The 15,789-nt window shown below is 37.8% G+C and overlaps 2 protein-coding genes and 1 pseudogene across 2 annotated transcripts in view; 2 read left to right on the forward strand and 1 right to left on the reverse strand.

Annotated features, from left to right (window-relative positions):
• The window catches only part of LOC109375874 (protein FAM91A1-like), an 81,733-nt gene that overhangs the window by 7,664 nt on the left and 58,280 nt on the right, over nt 1–15,789 (forward strand). The window contains exons 2-13 of the mRNA XM_019631389.1: nt 47–131; nt 1,146–1,297; nt 2,950–3,007; nt 3,714–3,781; nt 4,345–4,458; nt 7,853–7,943; nt 8,318–8,380; nt 9,806–9,876; nt 11,695–11,922; nt 13,154–13,288; nt 13,429–13,542; nt 14,158–14,306. Coding sequence (XP_019486934.1) covers nt 47–131; nt 1,146–1,297; nt 2,950–3,007; nt 3,714–3,781; nt 4,345–4,458; nt 7,853–7,943; nt 8,318–8,380; nt 9,806–9,876; nt 11,695–11,922; nt 13,154–13,288; nt 13,429–13,542; nt 14,158–14,306 — 1,328 coding nt within the window. The remainder of the gene's footprint in view (nt 1–46; nt 132–1,145; nt 1,298–2,949; nt 3,008–3,713; nt 3,782–4,344; nt 4,459–7,852; nt 7,944–8,317; nt 8,381–9,805; nt 9,877–11,694; nt 11,923–13,153; nt 13,289–13,428; nt 13,543–14,157; nt 14,307–15,789) is intronic.
• Nucleotides 5,412–5,910, reverse strand: LOC109375879 (DAZ-associated protein 2-like; annotated as a pseudogene).
• The window catches only part of LOC109375880 (protein FAM91A1-like), a 13,076-nt gene continuing 11,236 nt past the window's right edge, over nt 13,950–15,789 (forward strand). Inside the window, exons 1-3 of the mRNA XM_019631395.1 lie at nt 13,950–14,457; nt 15,115–15,153; nt 15,678–15,789. The exon at nt 15,678–15,789 is cut by the window's right edge and continues 1 nt beyond it. Of these exons, the coding sequence (XP_019486940.1) occupies nt 14,455–14,457; nt 15,115–15,153; nt 15,678–15,789 (154 nt within the window). The 5' untranslated portion in view covers nt 13,950–14,454. The remainder of the gene's footprint in view (nt 14,458–15,114; nt 15,154–15,677) is intronic.

Raw genomic sequence — 15,789 nt, forward strand, 5'->3', positions numbered from 1 at the left:
TGTTTAGTTTAGAAGTTATTTTACATCTATTTGAAATTTTTTTTAGAGTCTTGGAAATTCACAGAGAGAGTATGAAAAACAGGTTGTCCTATACAGCATCCGCAATCAGTTACGATACAGAAATAACTTAGGTAAGTAGACATTTTTACATTGGGGTGGAAGTGACTGATGCTGAATTATCATCCCCATAAATCTGTCGCATCTTTTCAATACATATTTCATTGTACTGAAATTATTACGTGTACAGACTTTAAGAAACTTGATACCCACCCATGCCACCTAACCACAATTTGCATTAGCGAATAGATCTTCCTAATTCTGATGAAAATTATTTTTTAGAATGTTGTTGAAAGGTTTATTTTACCTACATACTATTAATCTTGAGTCAAATGTCCTCTTTTTATTAGAGATGAGAAAATATGCCAGAAAAGAAGTACATTAGTTCTTAATAATTTTTTACTTTGAGGTTTTTTTTGGTCTTCATAAATTTTCCAAATAATATAACTTCAATAAAAACTCTTTGTATAATAATTGGAACAAATTTTAAAGTTGCTTCCTTCTGTGTTTTTTTAAACTCCTTTTATTTTTAATGTTTTTATTTGTCAGATAACTTTGGTTAGTTTGTTCTATTGCCCTGCTAGTCTTCCCTCCCAAATGCTACTCTTGTTTTAAGCATAGAATTTCAGAGCGAGGTTTTCTCTTTAAATGTGTTCCAAGGAAGACAGAGGTCTTTTTACATTTAAAATACAAAAACCAGCAAGCAATTTTTAAAAATAGACTTGATTTTATAGAAAACTACCATTCAGATTGGCTATCTTGTAAAGTGACATAGTAAGGGATTGGATGAATTATAACCTATGTTTTGTACCTTTTGGGGAGACATTCCGTGCTTGCTTTCTTTGCTTTTTGATTTGGTAAGAATTATTTCTCTATTTAACTGTCCTATTATACATTTTACTTATATATTCTTAAGTCTGTTTCTTGTGGTATAATTCTTTGTTCCAACTTAGATTAGATTCATTCTCTTCCAATTTACATACTTCTCTTGTTAATTACTATTGGTTTGTAAAGTAGTTCTCGTTGCATTTATACTTACATGTGTTAGACACCTCATAAAAACTGGTAAATTTCCTTCTTTTCCCCAGTTAAACATGTCAAGAAAGATGAACGTAAATACTATGAGGAACTACTAAAATATAGTCGAGATCATCTCATGCTGTACCCTTACCATTTATCGGATATTATGGTAAAGGGCCTGAGGATAACACCATTTTCATATTATACTGGGATTATGGAGGTGAGTTTACGGTGTGTATGAGCCGTTAGGAATGGGATGGGACTACATGTCAGAGACACTTTGCATATGATGACCAGCTCTGCAGCTCTCAGCTGCAGTGGACATTGTTTTTGAGAGTATAATATAAAAAGGTCTGATGGCTACAAGTTAATTGTTTTAGCCACACTTGTACAAGTAGTTGTCCTTATTAGTGTTTTCACAGTGGAAAAATATCTGTTTTTATTCTGTGTTCTTGAAAGCCTTGGTGAACTCTGCTATTGTAACATTAATCAGTCATTTATGTTAATAGAGCTTATATAAAATTTATTGCTTTTAATACATGATTAAGGTTGAAAAGGTGGCCGACAGAATTGAACATTAAGCTCAGAGAAATTTAATGTATTTAGCTATTTACTAACTGTAGCAAGAATAATGATGATATAGCTCTAACGTTATATAATACATGTGTCAGAGAAAGAGAAATATATTAGTAGCCCTGGCTGCTAATCTTTCTATAATTAACTTTCAGATGTTAGCCTTTTTCCAAGGGCAGTTTTAAGGCCTGTGTTGAATAACTTGAAATACCAATTATATGCTGTATTTAAGAGCTTTACGTAAAAATTGGCAATATTTGCTACTTAATTATATTTGAATGCTACCGTTTCGTGCTCACTAGCACTTTAAGAGCAGAGAGAAGCCTAGAACTACAGGAGTTGGGAACCTGTAGTAACAGTGAGACTAGCTCCCTTTATGATGTGGCTTCCCGTACAAGCGCCCCCTTTGCTTACCTCCTTACACTCCTTCTTCATGGGCACTTCTACAGCCCCATCTTGAGTGTCCCTGTTGTGGAGGAAATACAAAGTAAAGCTTGGGGCCTGGCAGCCTAGGTTTCCATCAGTCCCTTTCCTGGGAACCCGAGTAGCATAATGAAGGCGGCCCCTAATCGGTGAGTAGGATAGTTAGCTGTTGTCTGTTTGATTATTATTCTGGTGATGTTCACAGGTTTGGAGGCGATAACAGAAGGAGGTTTGTCCTATTCACCAGCTTTGAGTTATGTCCTGTGCTTGCTGCTGTCTGGTTTCTGTTCTTACACCATTGGGTATAGCTTCTGAGTTGAAAGTGGGCCTTATCGCCACAGTAAACAGTTGGTTTATTATTGGAAAAATAGATGGGGGTTGGAAAAAGCTGGATACTGAATTTAACTGTGCTGCTGATTGGCACTCCTAGGAGCAAAGATGACTAAGGTTCAGCACTTTGTTGGTAATACATGTCTTAGATGTGTGTTGATGGAGCTGGGACACGTTATTTGGCCTTTTCTCAGGGTAGGAGTCGAGGTTCAGGTATGATGTGTGAAGAGGCTGGAACTCTGAGCTCTAACAGAGGTATTCCTTGCATAGCTTCCACAGGGCAGAAGTTACAGGGCAGCTGTCTGGGATTCATAGAGTGCTATGAGAAAGCCAGACCTGAAAGTCTGATCTTTAGTTAGTAGGTTGAGACAGTGTGGTAAGTGTCACTGTGTGGCATGCCTGCCTGAGGTTGCCAAACTCTAATCTCAGTGCTTCATGTAATAATTGTTGTTACTCTGTTTGGCTATGGAAATATGCATTTATATACATGTTTTTATCTAAGGACATTTTGCATTTAATATTTTTGATTTTTTTTCTTTTCAAAAGGACATTATGAACAGTGAGAAAAGTTATGATTCTTTGCCCAATTTTACTGCCGCTGACTGTGAGTATTTAATCATGCTGAAGGAGGTAATGTTTCAAGTGTGTCTTTGTGCATGCATGCTGTTGTCTTAGTATCGTAATGTATGTTTTAAACCTGAAATACTTGAAGGATGAGAACAGCAAGCAACACGATTGATGGGAATTTTATCAGTATACAAATCAAGTGTAAGATGTAGTCTAATGCATGAGAGGAATATTTTGGAGAGATAGAATCCGAAAAATGGGACTAGTCTATGGGACTAGTCTATATATTTCTAGAAAATGAAGTTCTTTCTGATACTTGGGTTGTGTTGTGTACCAAATGAGGGAAGAAAACTTGTATACAATATTTTTACAGCATAATACATAGTTGTTACTAACATAACTTGCTGATGTTCTGTTATGCTTATTTTAATCAAGTGTAGATTTGAAATGCAGCATAGTTCTGTTGCGTAAGAAGGGACGTCTGCTGAGAAGTGCACTTTGACACTCGAAATTGGGAAGACTTCTGCTTTTAAAAAGTGTTTTCATTTAACATTGTCAAAAACCTGCGTTCAGCTTGAAGTCATCCCTCTCAGTTTCGTTTTATATTTTGTTTGAAGAATTCCTTTTAATTTGATATTGATTGTCAACCAATGATCAAAAACCAAAGGCTTTTTTCCTAAAAGACTTGTGAGTGTTCTGACATTTTAAGATGTATTAAATGTTTTTAATGTCTTTCTTTTTAGGTCTAAGGCTTCTTGGCATAGGAAGAAACCAGTACATTGATTTGATGAATCAGTGTAGATCATCAAAAGTAAGTTAATCATTTCCCTTTTTCATTTTTTTGTCCTCCTTATCATAGTATGATTAATTTCTTCAAGTGGTAGAAAACATGAAGTGTAATTTCACTGATCAAATAAAATATGCTTGATACAGAAACAATACAAAAACAACTCCTCAGTGTTCTCTAGGTAATATAGCTTAAGTGATTATTGAATTAAAACTTTTGAAGGCATAAAACGCTTAGTTTATTTTTAAAAATTAATTTTGCTCTGCTGGTCTTTTTACTTGGTCATTCCACTCCCAGGTTTCACTTAATGGGTGAAATGAGGACGCATTTTCCAAATGCACTTTCATGTCCTGGTTTTCATTTTAATTTCTGGATTTACATCCAGACCTAAAGATGATTGTTTTGAAGTAATTTATTTTGAAATAATTTGAGTATAACTTTCTCCTTTCAATGTATCTAGAATAACAGATTTTAAAACACGAGAATTTTAAAAGGTATTTATTTAGCCTGTTAGAAACAGTCTTATTATATGATCGATAAGAACGAAAGTAGTAATTTTAGATTGATTGCAGATTGTACTGTTGCAGAAATTTTTCAGAAGGAAAACGGCCCGTGATCTTCTGCCAATAAAGCCGGTGGAAATTGCCATTGAGGCGTGGTGGGTGGTGCAGGCTGCATATATCACAGAAGATGACATAAAGGTAGTTATCTTGAAATGTTAAACATAGGATTTTTATTTTAAAAATTATTTTTAATTATAGTTCTATAATTTATTTTTTTTAAGTAACACAATTTGGTTTTCCTGAAGAAAATGAAACAAATTCAAAATTTTTAAGGACCTTAGGCTAGAAGATTGGTGGGTTCCCAGAATACTCTTTAATAATGAGGGGTACTTGACTTGGCTCATGTACAATAATCTAGAGATTTTAATTAGCAGTTTTATGTAAATTGATGTGATGCTGCAGCTATCAACAATAATACTGGCTAACGCGTTTTGAACACTTGCTGTGTGTTAGATGTGCCAGCTATTCCAAGTGCTTTTTATATTTTCTCATTTAATTCTCATAACCCGAGAGGTATGTATTATTTGTACCCCATTTCACATATGAGGAGAGTGAGCACAGAGAAATGAAGTGATGGCTCAGGGTTCAGGTTTTTAACCCAGGCAGTTCACTATGGAACCTGCATTCCTAATTACTGTGCTGAACTCCTCTACTAAAGGGGTAGGTGCTTTGGTAGGGCGATAGTGTCAAGGTTAAGGAAAATGATACTCCCAGTGGTCAGACTACATTTGATACAAGCCTTATACATTTTANTCAAAGTTCCTCCAAAACTAATTTGGTGTTTATTACTAAACGCAAAGACCAGTATGGTACAGTATTTCTCCAGACAAATGAAGGAAGACCCTTAGGGCTGCTTCACTCCCATTCATTTTATGAATGGATACCTCCCCTATCTCAAAAAGCATTAGGGAGGCGCTGCTACCATTACATGGTTCCTTATTAAGTTTGAAAAGTGCCTGAAAGTTTGGGCACCAGAAAGACCCCAACATGTGACTTAACTGCAGCTTCAGGTGAATATGACTAAAGCAGTGACATTGTGAGACATGCTGAAGGTTGTGGTGTCTTTCCCGCACAGAGGTGGCCTTGGTCCTTCACCAGATGGTGTAGCCACCATCTGTGCCACCCATGAAGAAGTTTCCCTTCCTCTGTGTTATTGGGACCTTGGCTTCCTGCATGACTGCAAGCTGAGCAGTATTGGAGGGCGTCCAGGGGGTGGAAAGGAGCCAGCAGCAGCCCCAGCTCCCAATCTGGCACCCACATCATACCCTCCCCCCACCAGCACTGTGGAACCAGGTGGATAGATGGGGCCAACTGCATAGTAAGCCATGGGAACTGTGAAACCTAAAGGTTCCAGCCACAGACAGGGCCATGGGATGATACGGTGAGGTGCCAGGAATGCAGCTGACATGGTGGGGACTGTGACAGCCCCTGAGTGCACAAAGCTCACATGAGAGAGCTCTGAGTAGACAGGTGGAGGAGCATCAGTATTGGGTGGAGCCCCAGGAAGATGCAAGGTCTGGGTGTACACGGGATCTCAGGAGGCTGCACAGCGCAGGTGGGCTGTTTTGGATGTTGACCTTTGCTGTTCATGGTGGCTGCNAGAAACAATACAAAAACAACTCCTCAGTGTTCTCTAGGTAATATAGCTTAAGTGATTATTGAATTAAAACTTTTGAAGGCATAAAACGCTTAGTTTATTTTTAAAAATTAATTTTGCTCTGCTGGTCTTTTTACTTGGTCATTCCACTCCCAGGTTTCACTTAATGGGTGAAATGAGGACGCATTTTCCAAATACACTTTCATGTCCTGGTTTTCATTTTAATTTCTGGATTTACATCCAGACCTAAAGATGATTGTTTTGAAGTAATTTATTTTGAAATAATTTGAGTATAACTTTCTCCTTTCAATGTATCTAGAATAACAGATTTTAAAACACGAGAATTTTAAAAGGTATTTATTTAGCCTGTTAGAAACAGTCTTATTATATGATCGATAAGAATGAAAGTAGTAATTTTAGATTGATTGCAGATTGTACTGTTGCAGAAATTTTTCAGAAGGAAAACGGCCCGTGATCTTCTGCCAATAAAGCCGGTGGAAATTGCCATTGAGGCGTGGTGGGTGGTGCAGGCTGCATATATCACAGAAGATGACATAAAGGTAGTTATCTTGAAATGTTAAACATAGGATTTTTATTTTAAAAATTATTTTTAATTATAGTTCTATAATTTATTTTTTTTAAGTAACACAATTTGGTTTTCCTGAAGAAAATGAAACAAATTCAAAATTTTTAAGGACCTTAGGCTAGAAGATTGGTGGGTTCCCAGAATACTCTTTAATAATGAGGGGTACTTGACTTGGCTCATGTACAATAATCTAGAGATTTTAATTAGCAGTTTTATGTAAATTGATGTGATGCTGCAGCTATCAACAATAATACTGGCTAACGCGTTTTGAACACTTGCTGTGTGTTAGATGTGCCAGCTATTCCAAGTGCTTTTTATATTTTCTCATTTAATTCTCATAACCCGAGAGGTATGTATTATTTGTACCCCATTTCACATATGAGGAGAGTGAGCACAGAGAAATGAAGTGATGGCTCAGGGTTCAGGTTTTTAACCCAGGCAGTTCACTATGGAACCTGCATTCCTAATTACTGTGCTGAACTCCTCTACTAAAGGGGTAGGTGCTTTGGTAGGGCGATAGTGTCAAGGTTAAGGAAAATGATACTCCCAGTGGTCAGACTACATTTGATACAAGCCTTATACATTTTAGAAGAGATGCTGATTTACAGAAAAGGGGTGGGGTGATGGACAAGGGCCCCAGAAACCAGGTCATGTCTCTGTGCGATTTAAGAAATGTAAGTGAGCATGTGGACTTTCTTTGTTTGCATTTTATTTTACCCCAGAAGACAGATTAATTAATTCCTATGAGTGGAAAGCTCAGAAATTTTGCTTCAGTGTAAGTACTTCCTAACAGAACTGTCAAACTTGTCATAAGATGGTGAACTTCTTGTTACTGATTATAATGATGTGGAGTTTAAATAAACCATTTTTGAGAGGTTCAGAATCACAAATGGATCAGATACCAATTCAGAGAAGCTGAGTAAATATTAGTATTTATTAGTAAAGAGTTACAACTTACTGGCAAGTATTGATATTTGTAGTTACTTTGCTCTCTAAATTTTGTTGATAGCATCTTGTGGCACCTTAATTGATGGTTCTGTGTATAGCTTTTTTTTAAGCTGAGCCATCCTGCCACCTGTTGGCAGCTCAGCAGCTGCTCAGCTCGGGCTGGGACTCGAACCGCTGTAGCTCAGAGCTCAAACTCGTGAGCGAGCTCTTAACCAGCTGAGCCACTCGGCCGGCCCTGTGTATAGCTTTTATGTTTGATTTCTAGAGTGATAAATGAAAAAAAATACACAGGTCATTCCACAAATGACATATAATCATTGGTTTAAACATGAGTAGATTTGAGGAGACACGAATGAGTTAATTTGGGCAAAACTTAATTGAAAATATTTCGCTTTTCTTAGATATGCACTTTGCCTGAGAAATGCGCTATTGATAAGATCATCGACGCAGGCCCTCAGCTCGCTGGATCACTAGATTACAATGTAGTACATAGTAAGTGGTTAGTAGAAATGGTCTTTTGTCAACGTAAAAACTTGTTTTAAGCCATCAACAATTATTTATCAATTAGGTAAAAATAGCAATATTTCCTAAAGTCTGTTATTGTTTGAAATGTGACCTTAATCCACTGTTTTCCAGTGTGGCTGTAATTAGTCACATGCACTAGAAATTTATACAAATGAATCATAAGAAAAATTTTATCATTTTGAGCATATGAGGGAAAACCAAGATTGGTAAACTTTGATATAATTCTTTTCTAATTCTGTTTTACCCTTTTCTTTTTCATGTAGCATTTAATTCTAAGAATCTTTACAGAAAATCAGGAATCTTTTTTTTTAATTACTGATGTTTAATGTTTGCTTCTGTAGGTTTATATAACAAAGGATTTATTTATCTGGATGTCCCAATATCTGATGACAGTTGTATAGCAGGTGAGTATGTGCTTATATTTCTCAGTGTTCTTTGAACACCAGTATCTAGGCACTGTGTGTCACCCTTCTAAGTTAGACACAAATGATTCTAGGGTCTATGATGTTAAAATTTTTTAAAGAAACACATTTCTTCTCTTTACATTGTAACACATTGTGGCAGTTTTACTTAAATTTCTTATTTTTTATGTTATTTTGGCATATACACTGTATTAAAATAATAGAAACCTGAGATAAATGCTTCACTATCCTAAGTCAAATTATTGTTTTTCTAAATGCATGTACCTTTTAGTCCTTGTTCAGTGCATCACAGTTTTTACATATATTCAGTAATATCATAGAATTGTATATTCTCCATTTTTACTTATTTGTACTTACATTTTCATATCATTACCATCTTTTTTGTCTTTATCTCCTCCTCCCTTCCTACTTCACCCATCTCCCTAAGTAAAATTAATATTAAGGCCCTTGTATATTTTCTTCTAGACTTAAGGATGTATCAGTTTATTAAAAATTCCTCTATTGATGGTCATTTATATTATTTCCAGTTTTTTGCTGTAATAGTGAGTGATATGATTAACATCCTTGAACACAGAGTTGGAGCTTTTTTTCTATAGGTTAGATTTCTTACCAATTTATAGAAGTACTCATTATATTTAGGTTATGTGTCACAAATATGTTTTCCAGCATATATTTTAACTGTTCTTATTTGTGGTCTCTTTTACCATACTAAGATAATTTAGTATTTGTGTAGTCAAATATAAAGTGTCAGAAAATTCCAGGGAATAACCCTACTATTAACAAGTGGTAAGAGGGCTTATTAAAAAAATACTCTCTCATCAGTGTTGAATCTTGATAGGCTATCATGCCTTAGTGTGTCCTGACCTTTATTTTTATTAGCATGTATTTATGATTCTTGAATAATGCATTTTGAGCAATGTACAGACATGAATTCTGTTTTAAATCTGGAAGACAGCTGAAAAAGTAAATGCCATAACAATTGAAATATTAGTTTTAAAATTTCAAAGGCTTTGACAAGGAAGAGATTTCTGAAAGACAGGTGGTAGTGGTTTCCTGTCACCATTGGAAAATATGAAAGCATTACTCAAGTCCCTACTCTCATCTGATAAACTGATGTTGACTCATTTGAGATCCACCTAAAAAAGATTGGTCTTTGATTAGTTTATTTCATGGGGGATTGAATCACTCGCAGGATTTATATTCTACCATCAGAGTCCTCTCTGTGTAGACAGGGTTTATATGGCCTTAACTTTGGGAGTTTTAGAAAACTTACCGTTGAGTGGATAAAATAAATCAAAAGATGATTAGTCTTTAAGTTAGAGGTTTCTCTTTTTAAGTAGATACTTGAATTATCCTTTCTTGTTTTATAACATTGTATCACTGAGAAAAGTATTTTGTTTATTTTAGTTCCTCCTCTTGAAGGTTTTGTAATGAATCGAGTGCAAGGTGATTATTTNATTTTCCTAATGACTAATGATGTTGGGCCTCTTTTCCTGTGCTTGTTGAGCTGTGAGACATTTTGGAGATAACTCCTGTTTAGTTTCCCCTCTGTAAAGTGGAGATGGCAATATCTACTATGTAATAAAAAATAATACCAGCTGATGGCGAGGTAGGCAATTTACAGTTATAGGATTATTGAGGGAATGAAGTGAGCATGCGCGTGTGAAGTGTGCAGCACACTTTCTGGTACATAGTAGGTTCTCAATAAAGATTTCACTAATTCATTCAACTAACATCATATGTGCCCTATTCTGTGTAATGTGGCTGTACAAATAAGGCATGTTTCTTGCATTCAAGGAACTTAGTCTGGTGGAAAGCTGCATAAGCACTTTCAGCTTTTTGCTGAGTGCTGTATATAGTTTTTTACTGTATATAGTGGAAGCACTAAGGAGAAGGACCCAGTCCAGCCGTGGGGCAAGGAGAAGGACTTAGGGGCAGCTCCTTAGAGGACACAAGCCCCGGCTGAGTTATAAAAGGATGATTTAGAAGAGAGCCAGGCCAGTGAGAGGGGTCAGCACGAATAAATCTCTGGACGCAGGTTTTTTCTTTTCTTCATGGCTATTTCCCTGGTGCCTAGAACAGAGCCTGGCCTATAGTACTTGCCCCGTGAGTGTGTGGCCTGTAGGCAGACCCTGGAGTGAGTGTCCTTCACTGTCCTGCCACAGAGCTTAGACTTTACCCTACGGATTGGTGGCAGCCAATAAACAGTGCCAAGCAGGGGATTACCGTGGTCAGTTGTGTTTTGGGAAGATCAGCCCAGAGACTTCGTTGAGAATGGTTGGGGGAGGGAGGACACCTGAAGAAGAGGACCAGTCAGGCTCAGTGTAGGAGTCCAGCTAAGAACTGAAGGCAGCCTCGGCTGGGGAAGCGGAAGGGGTGGGAGAGAGTGTTCAAGTGTTCGTCAAGGAATTGTGCATTGGCTAAAACAATTATTAAATTCTGTGGAAAAGATGCACCTTGCTGGAACTTAAAACATAACAAAATTAAGAGTTTGATTCAAACCATGCTTTTATTGTAACCATCTTATTTAGGGTTTAAATCATAAATGTGTCAGTGGAATAGAAGCAGGTGTCATAAATATATATTCATGTTNAAAACAGTCTTACCTTGTGCTTGTGCCCCAGCCCTGGACAGCCCTGTCTGCTGGGGCCTGGGTTCTGGTACTGGAGTGAGGCATTAAAGACCAAGATCCTGGCACTGGCTGTGCTCGGGGCTTCTAGACCCTTTCAGCAGACCACACATTGTCTTAGATTCATTCCTGCTTGGTGAAGGGGGTGGGCTAACTTGATCTTCTGAAGTTTCTTTCAACCTTAAATATCCCTTTTTAGAGAGTAAGTAGGATTGGTATTTTCCAAAAGGATTAAGAATGAGAACACTTCAAATCCATTGTATGCTGAGTGAATTCATGTTTTATGGACCAGCAGTCCAGGGCACATATTTCTCAAAGAGGAACTCTTGTTCCTGTGATAAGCTCAGAATAGGGCTGTGATGCTCTTTGTAGAGGCTGATAATTGGGGGAGGGAATGACATAGCTTTCCTGTGGCACTTGAGGCTTTCATACTTTGCCATTGCCCTGGTGTGGCTGCAGTCGGAGAGGAAGAAAGGTAAAGCAAGCTCTCTTCTAGAAGTAAAAGGGAGCCTAAAGAAACACCAGTACACAACTATCTTGTTAGACCAGGGAATAAAGACTAATAGGTTTAAATCTTTAAAGTGTCTTCTTAGTAGTCCCTTAGGAAATGTGGCACTTTTAATAGAGATATTCTACCTTAAATTTTTTTTTTTTAATCTGAAGGTAGTTATCACGATTTCATCTTAGACATTTTTGTTTCACATTGTCAGTCTTTCATTCTGTATATATTCTTGATCATAATTCAGGTTTTCCCCTGGATCTGTTACGCTGTGAAAGCCTTCTTGGTTTGGACCCTGCAACTTGCAGCAGAGTGCTAAACAAAAATTACACACTACTTGTTTCCATGGCTCCTCTCACCAATGAAATTCGGCCTGTCAGCAGCTGCACCCCTCAGGTAAGGACCCACTTGGAAGATGGGGCTGCTGTCATTTCATTCACCCTCGTGGTCGCTTGATGAAGAGGTTTAACAGTCATATTGTGTTGATTCTTAATTTGTAGATACCAAATATAAAACCACTGACTCAGACGGCAGTTATGTATTTTTTGCTGCTATGTTATGTTCAATTTGTGAGGTATAATTGGTACATTAAAGAAAACGTTTTTGGATACTCGAAGAAGAAAATCTGGATTGCCTTGAGGGTTAAGATAAATTTAATTAGGAAACATGAAATGTTTTAGAAATGGGGTTGTGATGCTAAATAAACTGAAAAGACAAGACTGTACTGGAAAGCTAGAACTCTGGTTATCTTTAAAATTTACTTGTGAAAAATGACTTCCTTTTTTTTTCTTTTTTACTTTTTAAAAATAAATCAGTTGCATTGATTTGTATATTTGGAAAGGACATGTGGCCTGTACCATTTTCAAAGGGTGGGGATTATGTTGCTCTTTTTCAGTGTTACCTCCTGCCTGGTTTCCTAGATCTGCAAGGTTTAATGGTGTAGAAGAAAGGAAGGGATTCTTGTACAAGGTTGATTTTGTTGCCTGTGCTGACCTAGCTGCCTCAGTGAGCACACCCTCCCCTCCCCCAAATGTGTCCTCTATTCAGCAAGAGTGGTTGTAGGTTTGCATTTACCAACCTTGTTTTTGTTAATAATTCTTTGTGTGCCCCCTCCAACCCTACTCCACCACGTTTCTTTCTATTCTTTAACACAACCTCTAGGCGTAGTAGGAATTCATGAACTGCAAATGAATGGAAAGAATCCCTTTTGTGAGAAATTGGATGTGATTAATAGTAATAATGAACACTTTGATATGGGGCTTGCTTTATGCCAGGTACTATTTTTAACTTTTTTGAACAACCTTACAACGTCCCTATGAGATAGAGATTTTATTGCCCCCTGTATTACAAAAGAGCAAACTGAGGCACAGAAACCTTAAGTAACCTTTAAGGCTGAGGGGTGAAGCCAAGTTCAAACCTTGGTGGCCTACTTCAGAGGCCATTCTCCTAATTGCAGTGATAAGACGTGCTTCCTCAGTTCCAATATAAAATGTATTTTCATAAGGATAATAGCAGTTAACATTTATATGAGGCGTTAGCTACTTACAGGACTGTGCTTGGTCACTTGTGAAATTTGGCTTCCTTAGATAAGTATTGCAACTTTACCTCACCTGTTTTATGATTATAGCATATTGGACCAGCTATCCCAGAAGTCAGTTCTGTCTGGTTTAAACTGTACATTTACCATATCACTGGGCAGGGACCACCGTCTCTTCTACTCTCCAAAGGTACAAGACTTCGAAAACTGCCAGAGATATTCCAGGTGTGTTGTGTCAGGCTTTTGTTTGGTTAATTATTTTTGAGGAGGGTAGAAATTGGTAAGCAGCATTAGAGGTAACTTCCTTAATTTTTTTTTCTTTTTTCTAAATGCCGTTTTATATTTTATTCATTTCTTTCCCATAGGGTTATGACCGATTACTAATAACATCTTGGGGCCATGACCCTGGGGTCGTTCCTACGTCAAATGTGCTCACGATGTTGAATGATGCTTTAACACATTCGGCAGTTTTGATTCAGGTACAGTTACTTTATTTCAAAGTCAGTTTTGGATTTTTATTTTAAAGACCATAATTTGTCGAGCTCTCTGCTGGGTTCCAGTCAGACGTCAGGAATGTGAAATGTTAAAGCTGAAGAACAAGGAATCAGATCGGGTTTTAGTCCTGGCCTTTGTCTGCAGTGCAGGGTGGTAGAAACAACATGGGCTTTGAAGCCACACCTACCTTTGAATTCCAGCCTTACCTCTTGCTACCTGCGTGGCCCTAGTTTTTTTTGTTGTTGTTTTTTTCTAGGAATAACTTTATTGAGATACATTCATATAGCATCCAATTCACCAACTTAAATTGTACAATTCGGTGGTTTTTTNTTAAAAATCAGTACATGGGTAGATCATAGGCTGTTAATATTCTTAAGTTACTGTTCTTCAGTTGCTTTCTGCATATGTATATTAAATTGGTAAATAACTTTTTATATGACTTTACAGTCTTGTGCCGCATAACAACATGAGGGACCTGAGGGACCACATATACATGACAGTGGTCCCATAAGAGTATAATGGAGCTGAAAAATTCCTGTGGCCTAGTGACATGTGCCGAGGTCATAGCACAATTAATGACTGCTTTGTGCCGGTTTCAGTCTAGAGATAGTAATGCCATCAGCCTGGGGACACTCACCTTTGCCCTCGTGAGCCTCTCACAGGCATCTCCTCTTTCTAAACCAGTTTTACTGTTGGACCTACCCTGTGGTTCTCACTGGGACTGCAAGATGCCCTTTAGCGATAACCAGTAGGACACTAAAGAAAACAGTTTTCTTACTTATAGGCCCTGGAGCATACAGGGGCACACCAGGAGGCACACACAGCAAGGTCCAGAAAAAAACAAGAGGCCAAATGATCAATTGTGGAAATCAGGATCTCCAAAACATGTAGCCCAAATGGTCAGTTCCAGAAACCAACATCTCTAAAACAAAGGAGCCTCAGTGGGGGAGGCGGCCTGGCTCTTTATCTGGTCCTGTGGCTGGAGATAGCATTCCTTGAAGTGGATGTCCATGTCAGGCACTCGCATTACAAAAGAAAAGCCAACTGGAGGGCTTACACTACAATTATTCGTGAGTTGGTGATGGTGGTGTAAACAAACCTACTGTGCTGCCCTTTGTATAAAAGTGTGGCCCGTACAATTACAGAAGTAAGCTGTACCTTCTAGGGTTGTGTAAGTGCACTCACTGTGTGTGTTTGCACAAAGACCAAATGGCCTGATGTCGCATTTCTCAGAGTGTATCCCTGCCTGTAAGTGTCACATGACTGTATAGTGAAAGGACTGTAGACTGTAGATTGCTTTAGGAATTCTCTCATTTTAAATGAGACAGGGTTAAAGAGTAAGGAGTCTTCAGTTGGTAAGGTCACTACCTGGATTTGTACCACTCTGAGCATCTTCGAGATACGGCAAGAAGAAAGCTCTGATTTCAAAATTTATTCAGTTTTTTTTCAGTTATTCATAATTTAAAATTTTGTTGATTATGGTTAATGTGTTCACTGCAACTGTAATATGCTAATAATTATAAGAATATAAAACAATTTTTTATTTTATTTTCCAGCTTGCAAATGTCCTTGAGATAGACTTATCCCTGGTTAAGGTATGTAATTTTTATACTTCCTTTCCTTACAGTGTAATTACTGAATGGATTTTATTACAGGTTTTTGTCTGGATAAGCTACTGAGAAATGGAGGCAGTGAGGCTCTCCTTAGCTCTCAGGGGAGGCGTGCACAGCAAAGGGGTGCTCACAATTTAGCAAAGCGCAGGACACGGGCCCTCAGTCAGTACTCCACCCCACGGAGTGACAGGATCACGCTCACATCCGTGGAGAGAGAGCTGCAAGTGGGCTGATCGGTGTCTTGTAATGAGGTCAGTTAGCGCAACAACCCCTGCTCTGCTGGGGGCAGATCTAGGGAGGTTGGGCAGAGAAGCGGAAGTATCCCCTCTCCTACACATAGGAAGACCTCAGAGGAAGAATAGGCCCACAGAAGGTTGTTTTTCTACTTAGAGGATGAAAATGTTTGAGAATCACTGTAGGCAGAGTCTGTGATGATATTTTTATCTCTACAAGGATTCTGACGTCCAGTTTATTTAAAATGCTCATTTCCTTTATATTCCTTTCAGAATGCTGTTTCAATGTATTGCCGATTGGGCTTTGCCCATAAGAAAGGACAAGTAATAAATTTGGATCAACTTCATTCATCGTGGAGAAATGTTCCATCCATAAACAGATTAA

Source organism: Hipposideros armiger, unplaced genomic scaffold, assembly GCF_001890085.2.
Source record: "Hipposideros armiger isolate ML-2016 unplaced genomic scaffold, ASM189008v1 scaffold_997, whole genome shotgun sequence".
Lineage (NCBI taxonomy): Eukaryota > Metazoa > Chordata > Mammalia > Chiroptera > Hipposideridae > Hipposideros > Hipposideros armiger.